The sequence below is a fragment of the Colias eurytheme genome, chromosome 27 (genome assembly GCF_061535395.1).
Source record: "Colias eurytheme isolate Ceu_HAF_F1 chromosome 27, ilColEury1 Martin Lab GWU primary, whole genome shotgun sequence".
NCBI lineage: Eukaryota > Metazoa > Arthropoda > Insecta > Lepidoptera > Pieridae > Colias > Colias eurytheme.
The window spans coordinates 3,012,685-3,030,658 of NC_143006.1; the positions used below are offsets into that span (position 1 = coordinate 3,012,685).

The window sequence follows — 17,974 nt, forward strand, 5'->3', positions numbered from 1 at the left end:
TTGCTTGCGAAAGATAATGATGGTTTTTAAATATTAATGTCTATTATTGTCTGAATTATTTTTTATATAACTAAATATAGCGACTATTTGTTAATTTTACTGGTCAGGTTAATCAATAAAAAATCCATTTTCAATCAAAATTTATTATAATTGATTAAATCATACACAGTCTCATACAAGCTCTGAAGTACTGGATACAATTCGATGGCTACGCTTGTGCCAAGTACTATGAAGGTAAATAATCGACTGATTGCTCTTACAAGATCCAGGGTAGTGGTCAGGGGAAAGGATTTACGAAGTGATTGGTAGTATGTTTCTCTTGGAGGTAGTACCTGGAAAATGTAGAATTTAAATGTATTAAGTAGTTTGTAGTATAGGGAAGATAAAGGATTTGGTATTTTATTGTGTATGTGTTATTATAGTTACATTATTTAATTTTAAATCTTTATTTGGAATAAAACAGAAGAACAGTATCATAACAGAATCATAAAGAACAACTTAATCAATGTAAAGGCAAGGTAAAAATAATCAATGAGTCTGTAGTTTGTTTTTCGGGTATGTAACTTAAAAATGTGTAGATATATATGTCTGTAACGAATGAACCGATTTAAATGCAGTTTCGTAAAATAATGACGAGATTATTTTTCTTGGACAAAATGTATCTTTAATAAATTTCAAAGAAACTATCAACAGCCCTTTTACTTCAATAGGTATCAATATTTTTCCCTACCTGAAAAACTACACCGGGTTCTATTTTAGATGGCATGGCATTTATTTGTGATTTTGGGCATGGCTGCAATAGTAATAATATGACAAACATACAAATACTGTGTAAATACTTACAACAAATTATTTATTATATATCTAAATTGATTCACTTTTCTTACCTATAAGTAATTATTATAATATGAAACTGAAGAGTTCTTTTGAACGCGCTGATCTCAGGAACTACGAGACCGATTTCGAACCGATTTTATATTGGCTATAATGTTCAACAAGCGAAGTTGGGTAAAGCAAAATTAATAAATTAAACAAGTTAATAATAAAAGCATACCTTTTCGGAAAATCCCTCATTCTTAACATCAGCGTGGATTGGTTGAACATTATTCGTAACAATATCAAGAGAGCCTACAGCGTCACGTCGTCGTCTACTGCTTTTTGGAAACTGCATCAAAATAAATTCATGAAAAATTACATAGGGTTATAATTAAATATGTTGATACATGTTTTCATTTTCTGTATGTGAGACGTGAATGTTTGTATGAGATAATAAATTAATATGCAAATAAATAATGCATTACACGTAACATATTTAAAAAAAAGTCTCATTTTCAAACAGGATAATTTCATTTTCTAATAAAGGAAAATCCTATTCCTTTGGTTATTTAAATTTAACTTTATCTTTACTTTTGTTTAATTTTATCAAATTTAATCAATCTGGGGCCTTAGACAAAGTAACAATTAAAAAACGATAACGAAGTTAGAAAAGGCAAAAATGTATGGGATTGACATACACCGCGTTAGATCACGTGGTCTATCTAATGTCAATCCCATACATTTTTCCTTTTCTAACTTCGTTATCGTTTTTTAATTGTTACTTTGTCTACGGGCCCTGTATAGCTGAGAAAAAGGAAAGTGTTATTTCTTCGCGACATGTTATAATTATCTATTAATATTCAAGAATAAAATGCAATACAATAAAAATGATTCAGTACTGATTTGTTTCCTACTGTATTTAATGTTAATTCTTTTCAATATGATTTTAAAAGCTTTTAATTACCATGTTTATCACAAATACTGTAAATACAGTACACAATCAAAAACTATTTTTATTTATTTATAAATCTCTATAAAACATACCTCATATTGTGTGGAAATAAAAGAAAAACTGGATACCAAAAACACAATACAAAACCAATTCATGTTTACAAATGATTTATTTTATATAACCTATAAAATGTTTAATATTTTCGATATATTGAGGTTGGGGAATAAATTCAGAACATAAAATATTTTTTGAAGTGGAAAGAATGATGAAACTATTGTTTTTAATAACTTCTTTATTTTTTGTGGACGCACATAATGATGTAAGTAATTTAAAAAAATGAAATAAAGTACATTATTTGTTGTAAGTGAATTTTTGTATATTAAACTGTTGTGGTAATTGTTTCTCACTCAGTTTCATAGACATAGAGTACTTATGCCTGTGTATTGTACCATGGACTAATAAAAACCTACCTAAATCAATGAAATCAAGTGGGTAATTTGAGGACAGCACCACATCCCATCCCCATTCGAGTGGATGCTTATGAGCGGCGTGTATTGCTCTACCCCAGGGGATGTGTCTGCTCGTTTGCTATCCTATCATCATCATCAGCACGTTCCCACTGCTGGGACACGGGCCTCCTATTAGGGTACATGCCATCCTATAGCATTATAAAATGAAAAAGTGGTTAAAACTAAATTATAACTGAATGATTTTGTACTAAATAGCATACCTATGAAATCATTCCACTATAAGTTACCTAGTTAGTTGATAAAAATAACTTATGATAACATCATACATTTAGGACCGATTTTTCAATGCTTGGATAAAACTTATCCGTCCAATAAAGTATCACACGATTATATTAAAATGTCACGTAGGTAAACTGTCAAATACGGGCAATTAGAATACGTTTTTAAAATGGTAGTTTTATACATTATTCGACGAATAAGTTTTAACCAAGGATTGAAAAATCAGCCCTTAAAAACTTATACATAATAATTTTCGTAATCTAATTTTAGAAAATTCAGAATGAAGCCGATTTGCAATCAGCGCTAATGCCACAAGAATTAAATCCAGAATTTGTTCCAGATAAAGTAAGTATTTTAATAATAATTAAATGAAAGTAAAGAAATTTTATAAATGTTACTCATTTTGAACACCTATCGATAGCCTATATATAGCCTTCCTCGCTAAATGCTATCTAACACCGAAATAATTTTTCAAATGGGACTAGTACTTCCTGAGATTAGCGCATTCAAACAAACGAATAAGCTCTTCAGCTTTATTATTATAGATTTACTAACCGATTTCTTTCTGATATTTTATGTCAAATGAAAATAAACCATTTCACATCTTTATTAAAATTTAAAACATATTATCGTAAATACATTTTAATTATTATGGACTAGAGGTCCGCCCCGGCTTCGCCCGTGGTACATATTTCGCAATAAAAGGTAGCCTATGTCCTTTCTCGGGTATCAAAATATCTCCATACCAAATTTCATGCAAATTGGTTCAGTAGTTTAGGCGTGATTGAGTAACAGACAGACAGAGTTACTTTCGCATTTATAATATTAGTATGGATTATTTCAGGATGGTCCTCTCCGTGAAATATTTCCTATCAGACAGCGACGTGACGTATACGACACGACATCGCTATACGACACGACATCGCAAGTGAAGTCGTACAGTCGTGTCGTTGCAAGCGTGGTGTTGGCTATATCAACAATTGTTGAAATTGTTGTTTATATATTGGAAACTTATTGGCTTATTTAATAAAAGGTTTAAAATACATGAATTATTTATTTATTGAAACCCTTATTTTATTTACTAGCTCTGCCCAGCTCAATCTGTTTGTTCGATAGAGTTTATTTTACTTGAATCTGATCGAAATAAATATTTCTTTACTATATTATTCAGTTTAATAGTTAATGTTAAATTTATTAATACGTTTTGATAAAAATTAAGTTTTAAAATTTTCATGCAAAAAATTTTTGAATATTATGTATCATCACTAAGTACTACGTAATATAAAGTAGTGGCTTTCCGCTGTCTGTGTATGTTTAGATCTTTAATATAACGCAACAAATTGCGGTTTTTTTTTATAGATAGAGTGATTCAAGAGGAAGGTTTTATAAGTTTGAGATAAAACGTGCGAAGATGCGAAGGAAAAGCTACAACGGAAGTGTAGAGGCTCTACTGTTTTTTTTTTAGCAAAACTATCACTATTGGTTTCAATAAGGTAATTCTTGGAAAATCTTATAAATTTAATCCATTTTAACTCAACCGTAAATCAATTGAACCCTATTTAATAACCACAAATACGCGTAAATTTTAATCAGTGGTTACGGCTATCAAACGGTCCATATAAATGGGCAGACATCTTGTTAACAGCAGCAGCAAAATGAAGTGGCTTGTGTTGTTGTGTGCTGTTCTTGCATTGCTGATCCCAGCTTTGGTAAGACTATTTTTATTAACTTGAAGAATTTTTAAATGTTGTTGGTTAAATCAGTCATTCCTTTAGCTTTTAGTTAACCCAGCCAAGTTTATAGAAAACTCTATTGTACAATGTACACAAAAATAACATTTACAGAAATAATACGTAACTTAAAATAAATGTAAAATTAGGCGGCCTTATCGCTTAAAAGCGATTTCATACAGGCAACCTTGGAAGTCAAGTTTCTCTTAATTAACCACCTCTTTAGTTTGAAGTCGGTTTAAAAACATTGTGATTTTCATTTGTGTACCTGCCTACTTTTCAATTTATCAACATCTCTCATCATTTGATGAAGGAAAATATGTAAAACTAGCTATTGCCCGCAGCTTCGCCTGCGTGTAAAAGATAAATTTTGTCCCCTTTTTTATCCCCTTGGGGGTACAATTGATCAAAATCCTTCTTAGCGGATGCCTTCGTCCTAACATCTACCTGCTTGCCAAATTTCAGCCCGATCCGTCCAGTGGTTTGGGCTGTGCGTTGATAGATCAATATATCAGTCGGTCAGAACCTTTGAATTATAAATAGTATATATTTAGATATAGTTCAGTAGATTTTTGAAATGAACAAAAACAACGTTCTGTATTGTTTTTATCGGAGTCCTTAAATCTTTGGATTTCATCACGGTTTCAGTAAAAAAATTGTTTATCAAGATATTCATATTTTTGTGACGAGAAAAATAATAATAGGAAATAATAATAAAAATACCTGTTCAAGCTACTCGCAAATATCTCGGCGAAGTTTAATTAAAATCATAACTACGCGTCAAGGCAGGCAGTTCCTATTATAAATTAAACTATGTACCAAGAAATTTCTCTGACGTTTTCTTTGTAATTATATTTTACTTTTCATTTTTCAAATATAATTTAATAATAACCAGAAAATTTGGTCTATTTGTAAACTATAATATTGAAAACAACCTTTGTTGAATAGGTAATGAACCAAATTTATTGTTTGATTTGATGATAATTAGTAGATATTATATTTACAAAGAGACAAAGATATATTATTTCCCGTACGAATATTCTACCACTGCTAATCAGTATAGGGAAGATCAATCGACATGTCCAAGAATCAAAATTTTAACGACTTAATTAATCTAGGTACCGCATTATCTTTCATGGTCTGAACACAAACTATATTTGTATCTTTATTTATATTATAATAAATACGAATGTGTGTTAGTTAGTCTTTATTTCTCGTCGAGAGAAATTTTAAGTCGTCGAGACGTCGAGCAATTTTATGATATGTTTTTTGTGTCTGCAGCCATCTGCAGACACACAACACATCAGGAGGCTAGAGCTAACATAGGCTACTTTTTAGACAGAAAATCATTCCATATTCATGATATGTATACAGATAGTTATTAGCATTCTATTGTGATTCTATATTGAAGCTAATGTGTTAACGAATATTATTGATTACAGGGAGACCAGCCAGCAGGATTCGTTGACTACACAGGGAGGTATGCTGAACTTGCTTCACCTGTACCTTCAAACGTGAATGTAGACGATCTGGTAGCGAGTCTCCGGGCCGCCAGCAACCATGCCTGATAACTGACCGACTTTATCCCACTAAATATTTGATTTGGATCAAAAACTATGTATGCTTTGTAGGTTAAAATTGTTTATTTATTAAAGTGTGAAGCGTGCTTTTGTCATATGAGTTGTGTTTTATTTACTTCCTTGGAATAACATCGATAATTGAGAATACAATTCGGTTGTATTTTAAGAGTGTATTTCCAAATTCAATATTTTATTGTTTTAATAAGATTTGAAAATATATCCGTGAAATTATAAACATAAAAGCTCTTAAGGGGTAAGGTATTTCTTAACATCATATCATACTTATATCTATTGTACTTATCGTGTTATTTTGATGTTGTGTTGAATATTATATTATTGTCCTTTGACCTTATTATAAAGAAAATTATAAGGTCCTTGCTCTTGTTTATATTATACATAATATAATATCATTGTGTTAAATTATTAAATTGTGTGAAAATTCATACAAAATCACATATTAGCTTTTAATTCTCTTTTAGCTGATCAAAACCGTGAACTAAAGCTAGTTAATCAAGTGATATATTTGCGTCGGGAAGGGAAAAGTCTTTCGTAAATAAGGTTGATGTCAGACGGGTGCGGCCGTGGTGCGTCCCTCCTCGCACCTCTGCCGATAGGAATATAGTCGTATGGCACCTGAAATATATTATTTTTATTATTATTTGGTAATTATTATACTGGATTTATGTTGAAATAGGATAATGCAAAGTTCTCTTTGAATTCTATCGATTGGATATATAATCACAAATTTTGTTCTGCGTAGGGATCGTTGAGTGACCTACTATAATTATAAAAGTTTGGTTAAAAATAAAGCTTTTCAAACACAAATTGAGGCACTGTTTTTAATGCCTGTATACAGTGTACAGTATTATTTCATGTACATTGAAATATTATATCTCCTTAAAATTTACAAATAAAATTCAAGAATAAATATAGGTAGAGTCCCGAGAACACACCTAAGATATTTCAGTTCTGAATTTGCCAACGACTGATTTTCACGAGCCTTGATGATTTGATTTTAACAGTGCAGTTTACTCTATTTCTATTTAGAAAGGCAATAATTTAAAGAAGAGAAAAGTGTCTTTTTCCTATTTATAACAAAAAGGTTCTCCATAAAATATCCTATTACTTAGATAAATCGATATCAACATCTTAATGTATCTACGCGGAAACGCATCAAAAGGAAGGAATAGACATAAAGAGAATCGATCGGCGCTACAGGTGTGGAATTCTGCTCTTTATACTGTTCAGAACCTCCATTTTGTGTTTATTATAAAGGAAGTTATATGGATTTGATGTACGTTTTTGCCCTTTCACTGAAATATATCTGATAGGGAAGATAGAGCATCCTATACTTATTTATTACGCGAGTGAAGGCATCTTTTTTTACTTCTTTTTTGTAATGAATATTATGCCTAGGAGAGATCGCTTTTACTTACCAATTACCATACCTATTCTTTATGGTGAAGAATATACCTAGTATTTTTAATTTCATTTTTTCTTTACTAAAAGGAAATGTTATGATTTCGTTTTTTTAACACAAAAAGTAAAGTTCGTTATATTTTTTCACAAAAAAAACTAGTTTCCTGCAAGCTAATCTACGTAGATAATGAATAAACTAAATAAAAATGACTTCAAATACCAGAACATATTTACCTGCGCCACCACGCTCACAAACGCCACGATCAAAATAATCGCACAAATAATTTTCATTGCCGTCCACTTTTATGATCCGATATTGAATAACTCCGCAAACTTCCTCCTAATTGAATTTCGCAATTTTGAAGCAATTATATTTAAACCAATTAACTTAGAGCAATTGAGTCAGACGGTAACCTTTGAGACTGTAATGTTAATGTTATCAAAATATTATTGTAGTCACAATTAGCGGTTATTATACATAATTTAATAAAGATTAAATTTCAACATTTTGTGTTCTATGTTATTACATAAGTCTGAAAGAAGATTGGAGATAGATTGTCTATTATTCTGATGTCCGCTTGAAGACTATTCGTATTCCACTGTTCGTATCACGATGAATCCATTCGAGAGAACTGCAAAAAAAAACAAAATACTCGAAGTATTTGGAAGGATTTTAAGTAGAAGTAGAAAACTTAGCAATACACTTATAAGTATAAGAATATACTTATACTGATTATTTATACATATTATAAAACTGAAGAGTACCTATAATTTGTTTGTTTGAATGCGCTAATATCAGGAACTATTGGACAATAATTTCAAATTATTTCACTATTGGATATGTACGTGATGCCTGAGTGATATAGACTATTTAAGTACCGCGGGCGAAGCCGGTGTGGATCCTTAATCCTTATTATAACATTTAACAGGGACATAGGCACTTAAACATTCACAACCCAAAATAATAAGTTTAATCCTGAATCGAGTTACCAAAATGTTTTCGGAATCCAACATTTCACTGGAGGAATATAACCTTCCATAATTAATTATTATTATTGCTAAAGTCCTAAATTAAGTTAGGAAAACTTATTCTTTTAAAGTACGTGATAATTACAGAAATACTTTGCAACATTTTAACGACTCTTGGCTATTGCACCAAATGATAATTTAAGTGTGAATTGTATACGTAGTATATTATTATTAGTCTATGGTGTGAACTATTTTCACTAGGTACATAGGTAGATATTATTTTTTAATAATTTTAACACGAGCGTGCTTTGCTTTTATGAACATATTTTTAAACTTATGCATAATATTATTTTTAATGCTAGCTCATTGACGTACTAACTAATACATAATATAATAATATGTGCATACTTTGTGCAACTTACTTACTTACAAAAGTAGTAAGTTTACTTAATACACAACCTTCATCGTTTCGTACAGCATTTTGAATTTAGGTAGCATTATTTTTTCTGAGATCGACAAATAAGCATACATATTAAAATATATTAATGCCTTTTAAAGTAGGTACTACTTATAGATACTACTACTAACTACATTTACTACCTACTACCCACTATTAGTAAGTAGTATTATTATTTATACATTGACAAAATGAGATGACAATACAAAATTACCTTTAACGTTGCAAGATTACATCAATACACATTAAATTGTTTTATTTAAATTTCATCACATGGCAATAGTCATCAAAACAGTATGGCATTGTAAAAATCTCGTTAAACGTACATTCAAACTTTATATCTCGATCGAACTCCGGTTGTAAACTAAAAAATGTGACTACAACAGTCTCTGAAATGGGTTTTGTATCGACATTGGTCGTACTGTCCCTTTATCCTTTTCTTTTTATGGCTGCTGTAAGTGTATTGCTTATTTTAATAGGAAATAATTCATTAGTAACGTGACGGGAAGGGTAAATAAAGCTGGAGTTAGCAAATACAAAATCTATTTAATATGGTAAAAAATTTTGCAGCATTCCCTTCAGAATATGTGTACCTATTAAGAAGATAATCCGTCTAAAATATATATGCACTACGTATTTTTAGACGGATCGTTTTATCTAAATAACGAAAGTAATAAATTTATGAATAACACAAAAGTACATCGTAAGACTCTACAATCTACATATCTAATTTCCAAATTCTAATACTGCTTTACTCCTACTACTTAGGTAATATGGTTTCATTCAATAAGATTAGGTTGGTAGTATGATTATAATATCACGTAGGTAAATATCTATAGATCCTCTGTTATGTAATTTATCAGGACAAAAAAAAACGTTCAGCAATTTACTAAAGCTTTTCGGACTTCACAGGACAATTTATTGCCTTGATTATAATATGCTAATTCTTTTCCGGGACGGCGAATAAATTTATGTTTGTTTTTTCGATTACATCAGCCTCATTAATCTTAATTTAATTTTAAATTGCAGCCACAACAACCAGAAATAAACGATCAATATGAAGTATCACAAAAATCAGACACAATAAGCCTACCAAATTTTTACCTCTCTGAAGAAGTAAAAATTTCCAAAGATAAAAGGCTTGAGCAAAATCTACCGCCCGTAAAACCTACATTGAAGATAACTTATCAGATTTTTCATATTCTGACCGCACCAATTGGAAAACTTCTAACAGAACCAAAAGTTCTGATGGTTCTGAAGAATATTGGTACATGTATAGTTAATGGAGTGATGGAGATTATTTCTTATTACTTCCCTGCTCCTCTTATGCCTTTAATAGCGACTGCAGCAGGAATGTTGATACCATTTGAACCCGTAGTGACGTTACGACGAAGAATGCCTGTCACCAGTTACAGAAGAGCTTTAAAAACCGCTGTAAACAGCTTTTTGGACACCTTTGGTTCATATAAAGTGCATGATTTTGATGACGATCCTTATATGACTAGGCGGTTTAATAGAAGATTTTTAAACGGAGTATCGGAAGAGAAACGTAAACAGTAAAATTGTTTAAACATTGCTTTGCAAATTTCATTCTGGATTTGTTAGTAATATTATTGTATTCTGAATATTATTGTCGTTCTTGAATAGTAATTAATTGGTTTGTAAACAATGGTGTATGAAATATCAATTATAAAACTTGTTTTAATTAAATTGGGTGTTACATTTAGCATCAATTGAATTTTTGATTCATGTTTCTTTTTCAATAATGAATGAAATGTGTACTTATACATTACATACTTATATCATCTTTAATATTACATATTATTTATTTATTTATTACAGAAGACAGTTAAGCCCTACTATATCTTTACAGTAGTGTTTAATTACCTTATTAACTATAACTGTACATTTAAAAAATTAAAACAATGATATTATGTACAATTACTTTAGACGCAATCAATTTCGTGTGTTATTCGACATCTAAATCAACATTAGCCATCATAGTCATTGTTCCGAAGAATGGACAGAAAAACGTAGTTTTCACGAAAGTTCCTCTTCCTTCTCTCAAAGGTTTTGGCGTTATATTAGCTATAAATACTCTTTCAAATGCTTTTTTCTTACGATTTGGCTGTTTGCGCTTAGGACCAATTCTTTTTACTTCAGTAACATTTACTTTTTTATCTGTGCTGTCAGGTTTAACCGGACTTTTTTTATCTATGCTATTTTGTAAATTTTTTCTTAAACTTGGAGCGTATTCAATACCTTGCCAGTAATGTCGGAAGCCATTTTTGTCCATAAAGACTCTTTTGGTGGGAAAGTTCATGTTAGATCGTTTTTGAATGAAATCCTTGAAATGATCTCTGACTATATGAATGGTTGGTTTTAGAACGTTGTATTTCTCGTTTCTGAACGTAATTTCTGATATTTTCTGTAAATCTATGTGTTCGGGAAATTGACAGACTATTGGTTGATACTGCAATAAAGAATTTTCAAGTAATATTTATAGAGAAACGAGACTACTTTGATAGGTATGCTAATACTTAAATAAAACGAAGGAAATATGTTGCATTAATTCTGCTTGATAATTCAATATTTTTAAGAAAAGATTTGTAAAAACTAGATCCAAATAATAAAGACATTTAAGTATTAATCTGTTGATAATTTAAAAAGTCCGAAAATATCTCACAATTTATATTATGTATTTTTTAATAATAGGTAGATATTGTATAACATTGTATGCAGATCGAATACCACCTATAATAAAATTAATTAATTATTTTCTATACTTACGTAGAAATATAAAACACACAAGGTAATAAAAATAGCCATGTCGAAACGAATAGAAATCGATTGAGCAGGCTTTGTGATTATTTTGATATTAACTTGTATGATTCAAGCTAAGAATTATGACTGTAATGAAAATGGCTGATTGTATTTTCGCGAAATGAGAATGTAATATTTAATTAATTGAAATTCAAAATAAGAGCGTGCTGTGTATGTCAGAAGTGAAACTTCTTTGGCAGGATTTCTAAGATACCAAAGTCGTCACCTTAATCTATGACACAACCTTGAAATTTTACTCTTAACGCGCCTAAAGAAGTTTCACTTCAAAACTGGAAAAAGTTGCGTAGTTTAGGTACTCGTAGGTATCACTAATGAAATAAATTGAATAAATAATTTATTTGTGTACAATTTTAGTTTCAAGTGTTAATAGTAATTTTGTTTTGTGATCTTTCACTACATACATCGGTACAAAGCCCCACAGTTTTAAGATAACAGTGAGAACCGAACACAATAATATAATAGGTACGCTTGCAAGTACAATAGTTCAAAATTTTCTGGATATTGTCGTTTTGTAGGGTGAAAAATAAAAGACAAACGTTTCGATCGAATAATAATAATTTATTAATTACCAAGTCATAATATGTAGTTTGGTTGCTAGAAAAAATAATAAAAAAAATATCTAAAAAGGCATTTATTAATGTAGTCATTTAATACAATACGTGCAAATTTCTTATCATGCGTCTATTAAATTAAAAATACATTAATTTAAAGGCATCTATACACTCAATGAAACAGTTTATATTTACCGAGATAATTTTATATTCATAAGTGTATACACAGCCTAATTGCGACAGGTTACCGAAATAAGTTACTCAATATATTAATTTAAGATGTCTTGACTTTAAAATCATTGTTTTTATGAAAATTAGGCCTTTCATAGATGGAATATATGAAAAATAGGCCTTGATAAGGTACGTAATAAAAGAGTAACTTAATGGTACCTGACAGCTACTAATTTTGTTACATTTTAAAGGAAATATGCAGTTTATTTTGACTAGTTATGGTGGATATGTCACTTCAATACCTAAGTCAGTGGGTAAGAACTACGCTATTTTAATTACAATAAGAATTACAATTACATTTGCTAGTTTAGAATATCCGAATATTACCAGATATAAATAACCCTTTAAGTAAATGTTTTTTAGAAAACATTTTTTATCTGTGGCCTAGACTAGTGCGCTGTCAAAACGCTGATGACGTTTCGATTTTTTTTTATTTGAAATTGTTTTTTAACGTACCATAATATTTAATTCGTAGAGTCCGTAAATAGTATGATAATTATCTATATTGTCATTCATAATGCTTTTTATACCATGTTTTTATGCAAAATTTTAGGTAATGTTTATTCAATATTTATGGAAAAGAATGAGTTGTGTAAAACAGATTTTTGTATCAAATTAAACATTTAAAAAAGTACTTTTGCTTATTAGCTCAAATCTGATATTTTAAATAACGTTTGGCAGCGTAAAAATTAAAATTCAGTCCTTACACAAAAAATTGCACCTCGATAGACTTATTTAGAATTTTTATAAGATCATTATTGTTTAAGCTCTTATTAAAATAAATTGTCAAGTAAAAAATTGCGAATATCTTCGAGAGAATTATAAAAAATATTTACATGGTTAATCTTGGACTACTGGAATAGATTCGAAGTAATTTTTACTGGTCGTGTACATAATAACATGAGATTGTATTTACAAATTGTATTTCTTAAGATTCACTCCAAATCTGATGATATTTTACATGTACAGTAAAATTGTATTGTCAATATTAATGATGTGCTATCAAATAATAAGTTTTTAGAAACAAATAAAAACGTCCATGATATTTTGTAATTGTTATCGGATAAAGCGTATTACTATTTCAACAAGATGATATTATAATATCATCGAGAGATCTTTTTATTTAGGTACATATTTTATTAAAAAATATCTAGAATCCTAGCTAGATGGTTTATTTAAAATAACGATCATTAACGAGATGTATTATAAAAAATAAAAATAAATAAATAAATTGAAATTTATTCTGTAGTCTATGAATCGAATCCATTCCAGCAAGCCCATAGACAATTAATCTAATCATATTGCAGTATCATAAGTCAAAGTGTCAAAATTTATTACAAATATTATAATTATGAAAAATATAATCTATGTGAACAGCTAAGTATACGATAGCTATCATATGAAAATATATTTACTTATACTATTATTGTATAGATACAATACTGAGAATGGAAAATCTAAATTAAAATGGAAGCGAAATAAATATAAATTAGCTAATTTATACTGTAATACTTAATATTTAGGGTTCATATTTGTTTGAGCCTCATTGGCTAGGCAATTTTAAATTGCCTTCGTCTTGTTCGAAGATATTTTATAAGTGTTTTCAATTGAATATTAAAAATCAGCTTTAATATTTTATGATATAATTATATGCGTGAAATGTCATTTTGACAGTTCATATCATAAAAAGTTTTTTTTTGTGATGATATTCCTAATGTAGTAATAATTTTTGATACAATTGAAATAATGTTCTTCATTTACAAAATAAACAAAATCTTCGTCACAGAAATCAACATTACTTACAATAATTATGATCATAGATGTTCATAATACGTCCTTATTAGATTTGTAGTATCGAATATTAATAATATCCTTACTAGGAAATAATCTGAATCATAATGAAAATGAAGTAACATTACAATAATATTATTATGTCAAAAACATGTATTATAGTTAATTTAACTTATTTTACACACCGATATTACTCACTTAATTTTTATAACATTTCAACAAGTTAATTTCAAAATAGATCAGTTTATTTCCTAATATCTAATATTATCTTATATTTCAACATTGTAGCTTCAGGTATTTATTTAAGTATTATAAAGTTGAAAATGTATACATATTTGTACTTCATTTATATTTTTTTATCGTAAAAGTCCGTATGACAAACAACTTTTTTACAAAAAAAAAAAAAAAACAAAAATATTTTTCTGTAAACATCCAGGTTATATCTACAACAAAAAACATTAAAAAATCGGAAGTTTGATAAGAAATAATACAAATCCATAATCTATTGATTTTAAAGTATACAATAATAAATTAATCATACAAACAAACAACATAACAATTGAAATCTAGTAATTGCAAAATCTGTGTAAGAATCGATTTCCTTTACAATTATTTTACTTCATAAGGAATCGAACCCAGACCTTATTTATATTTATTTTAATCATTATACCATTTCTTTCATTTTACAGGTATTTTTTTCTTTTAAACTCATTAAGTATTTGAACTTTTTAAAACGCAATAAACTCACAAATTCAATGTAATACTACAATAATTCCAAAAAGATTCATTTATTAAAAATAAATTTTACAATCGTATTACAATCCAAACTATACAATATTCAACAATTGAAAATGATCGTTTTTTTAATTTTCTACATATACAAATATTTCTTCAAATTCACTAAATACATTTAACAAGAAATTTTAAACGAATTTATATTTAAAGGTACCGTTTTTATTCATAAGTTTTTCATTCATAAATTGATTTTAGTCACATATCAAATACTTTGAAGTTTTCATCCATTTTTATGTATGAGAACATTAAGACCCGCTATAAAGAAGCAATAACCAATGTTTAAAAACCAATTTAATATGTAAAAAAAAACTGCCAATACTATAAGAAAATCATTATAAAACAGCAGATTAAACTTATTAAACAGCAGTTTATTTATAAACATTGGTTACTTTTACAGTATTTTATATACAAATTACAAATGGTCATTAAAATTGACAACAAACAAAAAAACAGAAGCACCACAAATGCTTTTTAGTCACAATCAGTATAGGTAGTCGTATAATCCGTGCCAATAATTGTCGCATATTGATATAATCCGTGCCGATAATAATGGCACATTGAAAATTATTTGTACCGAGAATAATGGCACATTCAAATTAGTATCTGTGCCAATAAATAATATAGTGTAATCATGTCATATTAATATAATCCGTACCAATAGTTGTGGCACATAGACATAATCCGTGCCAACAGTAATGGCATATTCGTATAATCCTTGACAATCCCTGCCGATAACAATGGCATCGTATAACCTGTACCAATAGTGATGGTACATTAAAATTCACATCCAAAAGCTTAAAAGTCCATCCAATATTCACATTTTAATTCACGTGGAAAAGCTTTGAAACATTTTTTCACTTGTCTAAGACTTAGTCCTGTCAATGTTCGTATTTTCACTAGAAACTTAACATTTATTAGTTTTAGTGCCAAATTCGTGCAAAATATCGCACGCCATTTCAAGGTCATTTCGCGTAATGCCCAGCGCTCTGACGACTATGTCTTTGGGATAACCTTCGTCGACTAGACGAGCAATGTAGTCGAGATTTATGTTCTCGTAGGAAACGTTATCGTTGTATTTTCTTCCGTGCTTATCGTGGGTTAGAGGGTTGATTCTTTTTGCTGTAAAATAAAAAAAATATATTAGGGAGATTATAATGCATTTAATTTTAATGTGAAACATTCAAGAAAGAATTATTTTAATTATATCCATCAAAGGGGTAAGATTAAATTCCAATAAAAATTACAATCAAGCATACTGTTTTGAAATTTGCTTTGTGTCAAAAACATTTGAACTCAAAAAATCCAATTCTCTCTAATTAAATTAGGCAAATGGAAAAAAAATCTACAGTTAATATGTTTACAAGTGAACAACATTATTAAAAAAAATTTCAAAACTTTCCCATTCAGATATTGTAGAAAACGATTTTTTCAACATTTTTTTTTGACGTGACAACGTCTTATAATTCGATAGAGTCGGTTGCACGCACGAAAAAACATGACTCATGCGGCGTTACCTCGCTCTGAGGCGTTCCATGTAAGACTTGAAGTGCGAGCGAGAGCGCGGAACGAGCGACAAAGAAGCACAATCGGACGTTGTCACGTTCAACTATCGTCAGTTATTTTATTAAATGAAATAAAATAATAAATAACTATCGTCAGTAAACCGACTTTACAGACAACGAATTTTTTAAATAAAAAAAATGCACTAACCTTCCTTCTCATTGCCCACATTTTCATAGGGGGGATCCTTAACATCCTCCGAGGGGAACTTGGGCATAGTTGTCGACTTTGTTGGTTGATGGTCGATACTTGTTGTGGTCGGTAATGAGCGTTGTCTTGGAGGCGCTCTAGTTTCACGGTCCCGATCGAAACTGACTTGTATTCGGTCTGGAAATTTTAAAAACATAAGGAATGTAGAAAATGTAATAAAATTTTCTATATTTAGATTAATAACTCAGGAATAATAATTTAGATTAAATCACAGACACAATAGAAAATCTATTTTGTCGTGGACCGATCGGGCCGTTCGGGGCTCAATGGGTTAATAACGCGTTCTGTTTTTCAGTTAAGCCTTTTGTAACTATCATAAAGGACTTATTATGTAATTGATGAATTACTAAATGATATAATGCCGCATTTTTCATACTGCACTAAATAGGTAAAATGATTCAATTGGACCACAATATAGCATGTAAAGAGTTTATTTTAGTATAAAAATATTGTTTTTAACGATAAAATAAAGAGAATAAGGAACTTTAAAGCGCAATTTATGCATAGTGTGTATTTTTCACATGTAGTTTTCAATCTATGGATCAAGCTTTGTGTAAAACAATGCTTAAAAAACAAAATCATGAGAAAAAAGTGTATATGTGTGCGTGTGTGTGTGTATATGTGCGTAAGTGTATATGCGTGATAATTGCGTATATATTCACAATAACAATAACATTTTGGAACACTTACCCGGTTTATCCGGTCGTTCCGGAGGTCTAAACTCCGGGTGCCGTTCCAACACTCTATTTTCAGAGTTGGACCGTTCCGATCTATCCCTATTGTCCAACCGATTGTCGAGTCTATCGTGTATGTATGTTTGTCTGTCTGTTTGTTCTACTGGAGGGGCTGGAAGCGGTCGACTGTTCGATTGAGGCGTGCAAGCGCGTCGAGGTTTCTCGAAGGCTCTTGGGTCTGGGGGTATCTGTGAAATTGTTAATTTGTATTTTAAATTGCTTTAATAGAGAATTTCTAATTTAATAGCTCTTTGCTGAATAAGTTACTAAACACAATACAAAATCGACTAATATAGAAATACAGTTTCAGAAGTGTTATATTTGTGCGTAATTGCAACAATGTGGAACAGTAACCGTCTGACTGGTTTATGCAAGCATTATTTCGTTGAAGTTATTACTTTTACATAAATGTGCTGAAGGTAAGTTTGTGCTTATATACGACTATAGAATTTTTAGCACCAAGTTCTAAATCTAAATCTGCTTAGAGTTATTACACACGTTCAGATAGATATATTATAGCGATTTATTTTCAGTGGAAAGCGGATAGGTTAAACTTTGAAGGTCCTATTATGGCAACTAGGCTAAT

The 17,974-nt window shown here is 29.7% G+C and overlaps 4 protein-coding genes across 4 annotated transcripts in view; 1 reads left to right on the plus strand and 3 right to left on the minus strand.

The window, feature by feature from the left end:
- Positions 1–6,337: 6,337 nt before the first annotated feature.
- LOC149896813 (uncharacterized) lies at positions 6,338–7,537 on the minus strand. The gene is made up of 2 exons (XM_090117065.1): positions 7,481–7,537; positions 6,338–6,460 (listed from the first exon to the last, which is right to left on the minus strand). Exons 1-2 carry the CDS (start codon positions 7,535–7,537, stop codon positions 6,338–6,340), a joined length of 180 nt encoding a protein of 59 aa, XP_089973191.1.
- Positions 7,538–9,066: 1,529 nt separating this feature from the next.
- Positions 9,067–10,232, plus strand: LOC149896814 (uncharacterized). Its single transcript, XM_090117231.1, has 2 exons — positions 9,067–9,126; positions 9,702–10,232. Exons 1-2 carry the CDS (start codon positions 9,067–9,069, stop codon positions 10,230–10,232), a joined length of 591 nt encoding a protein of 196 aa, XP_089973357.1.
- Positions 10,233–10,641: 409 nt separating this feature from the next.
- LOC149896815 (uncharacterized) lies at positions 10,642–11,501 on the minus strand. The gene is made up of 2 exons (XM_090117066.1): positions 11,463–11,501; positions 10,642–11,145 (listed from the first exon to the last, which is right to left on the minus strand). Exons 1-2 carry the CDS (start codon positions 11,499–11,501, stop codon positions 10,642–10,644), a joined length of 543 nt encoding a protein of 180 aa, XP_089973192.1.
- Positions 11,502–15,516: 4,015 nt separating this feature from the next.
- Cbl (E3 ubiquitin-protein ligase CBL) overlaps positions 15,517–17,974 on the minus strand; it is a 96,155-nt gene continuing 93,697 nt past the window's right edge. The window contains exons 12-14 of the mRNA XM_090117146.1: positions 17,345–17,576; positions 16,595–16,771; positions 15,517–16,003 (exon numbers count right to left, since the gene is read on the minus strand). Of these exons, the coding sequence (XP_089973272.1) occupies positions 15,789–16,003; positions 16,595–16,771; positions 17,345–17,576 (624 nt within the window). The 3' untranslated portion in view covers positions 15,517–15,788. The remainder of the gene's footprint in view (positions 16,004–16,594; positions 16,772–17,344; positions 17,577–17,974) is intronic.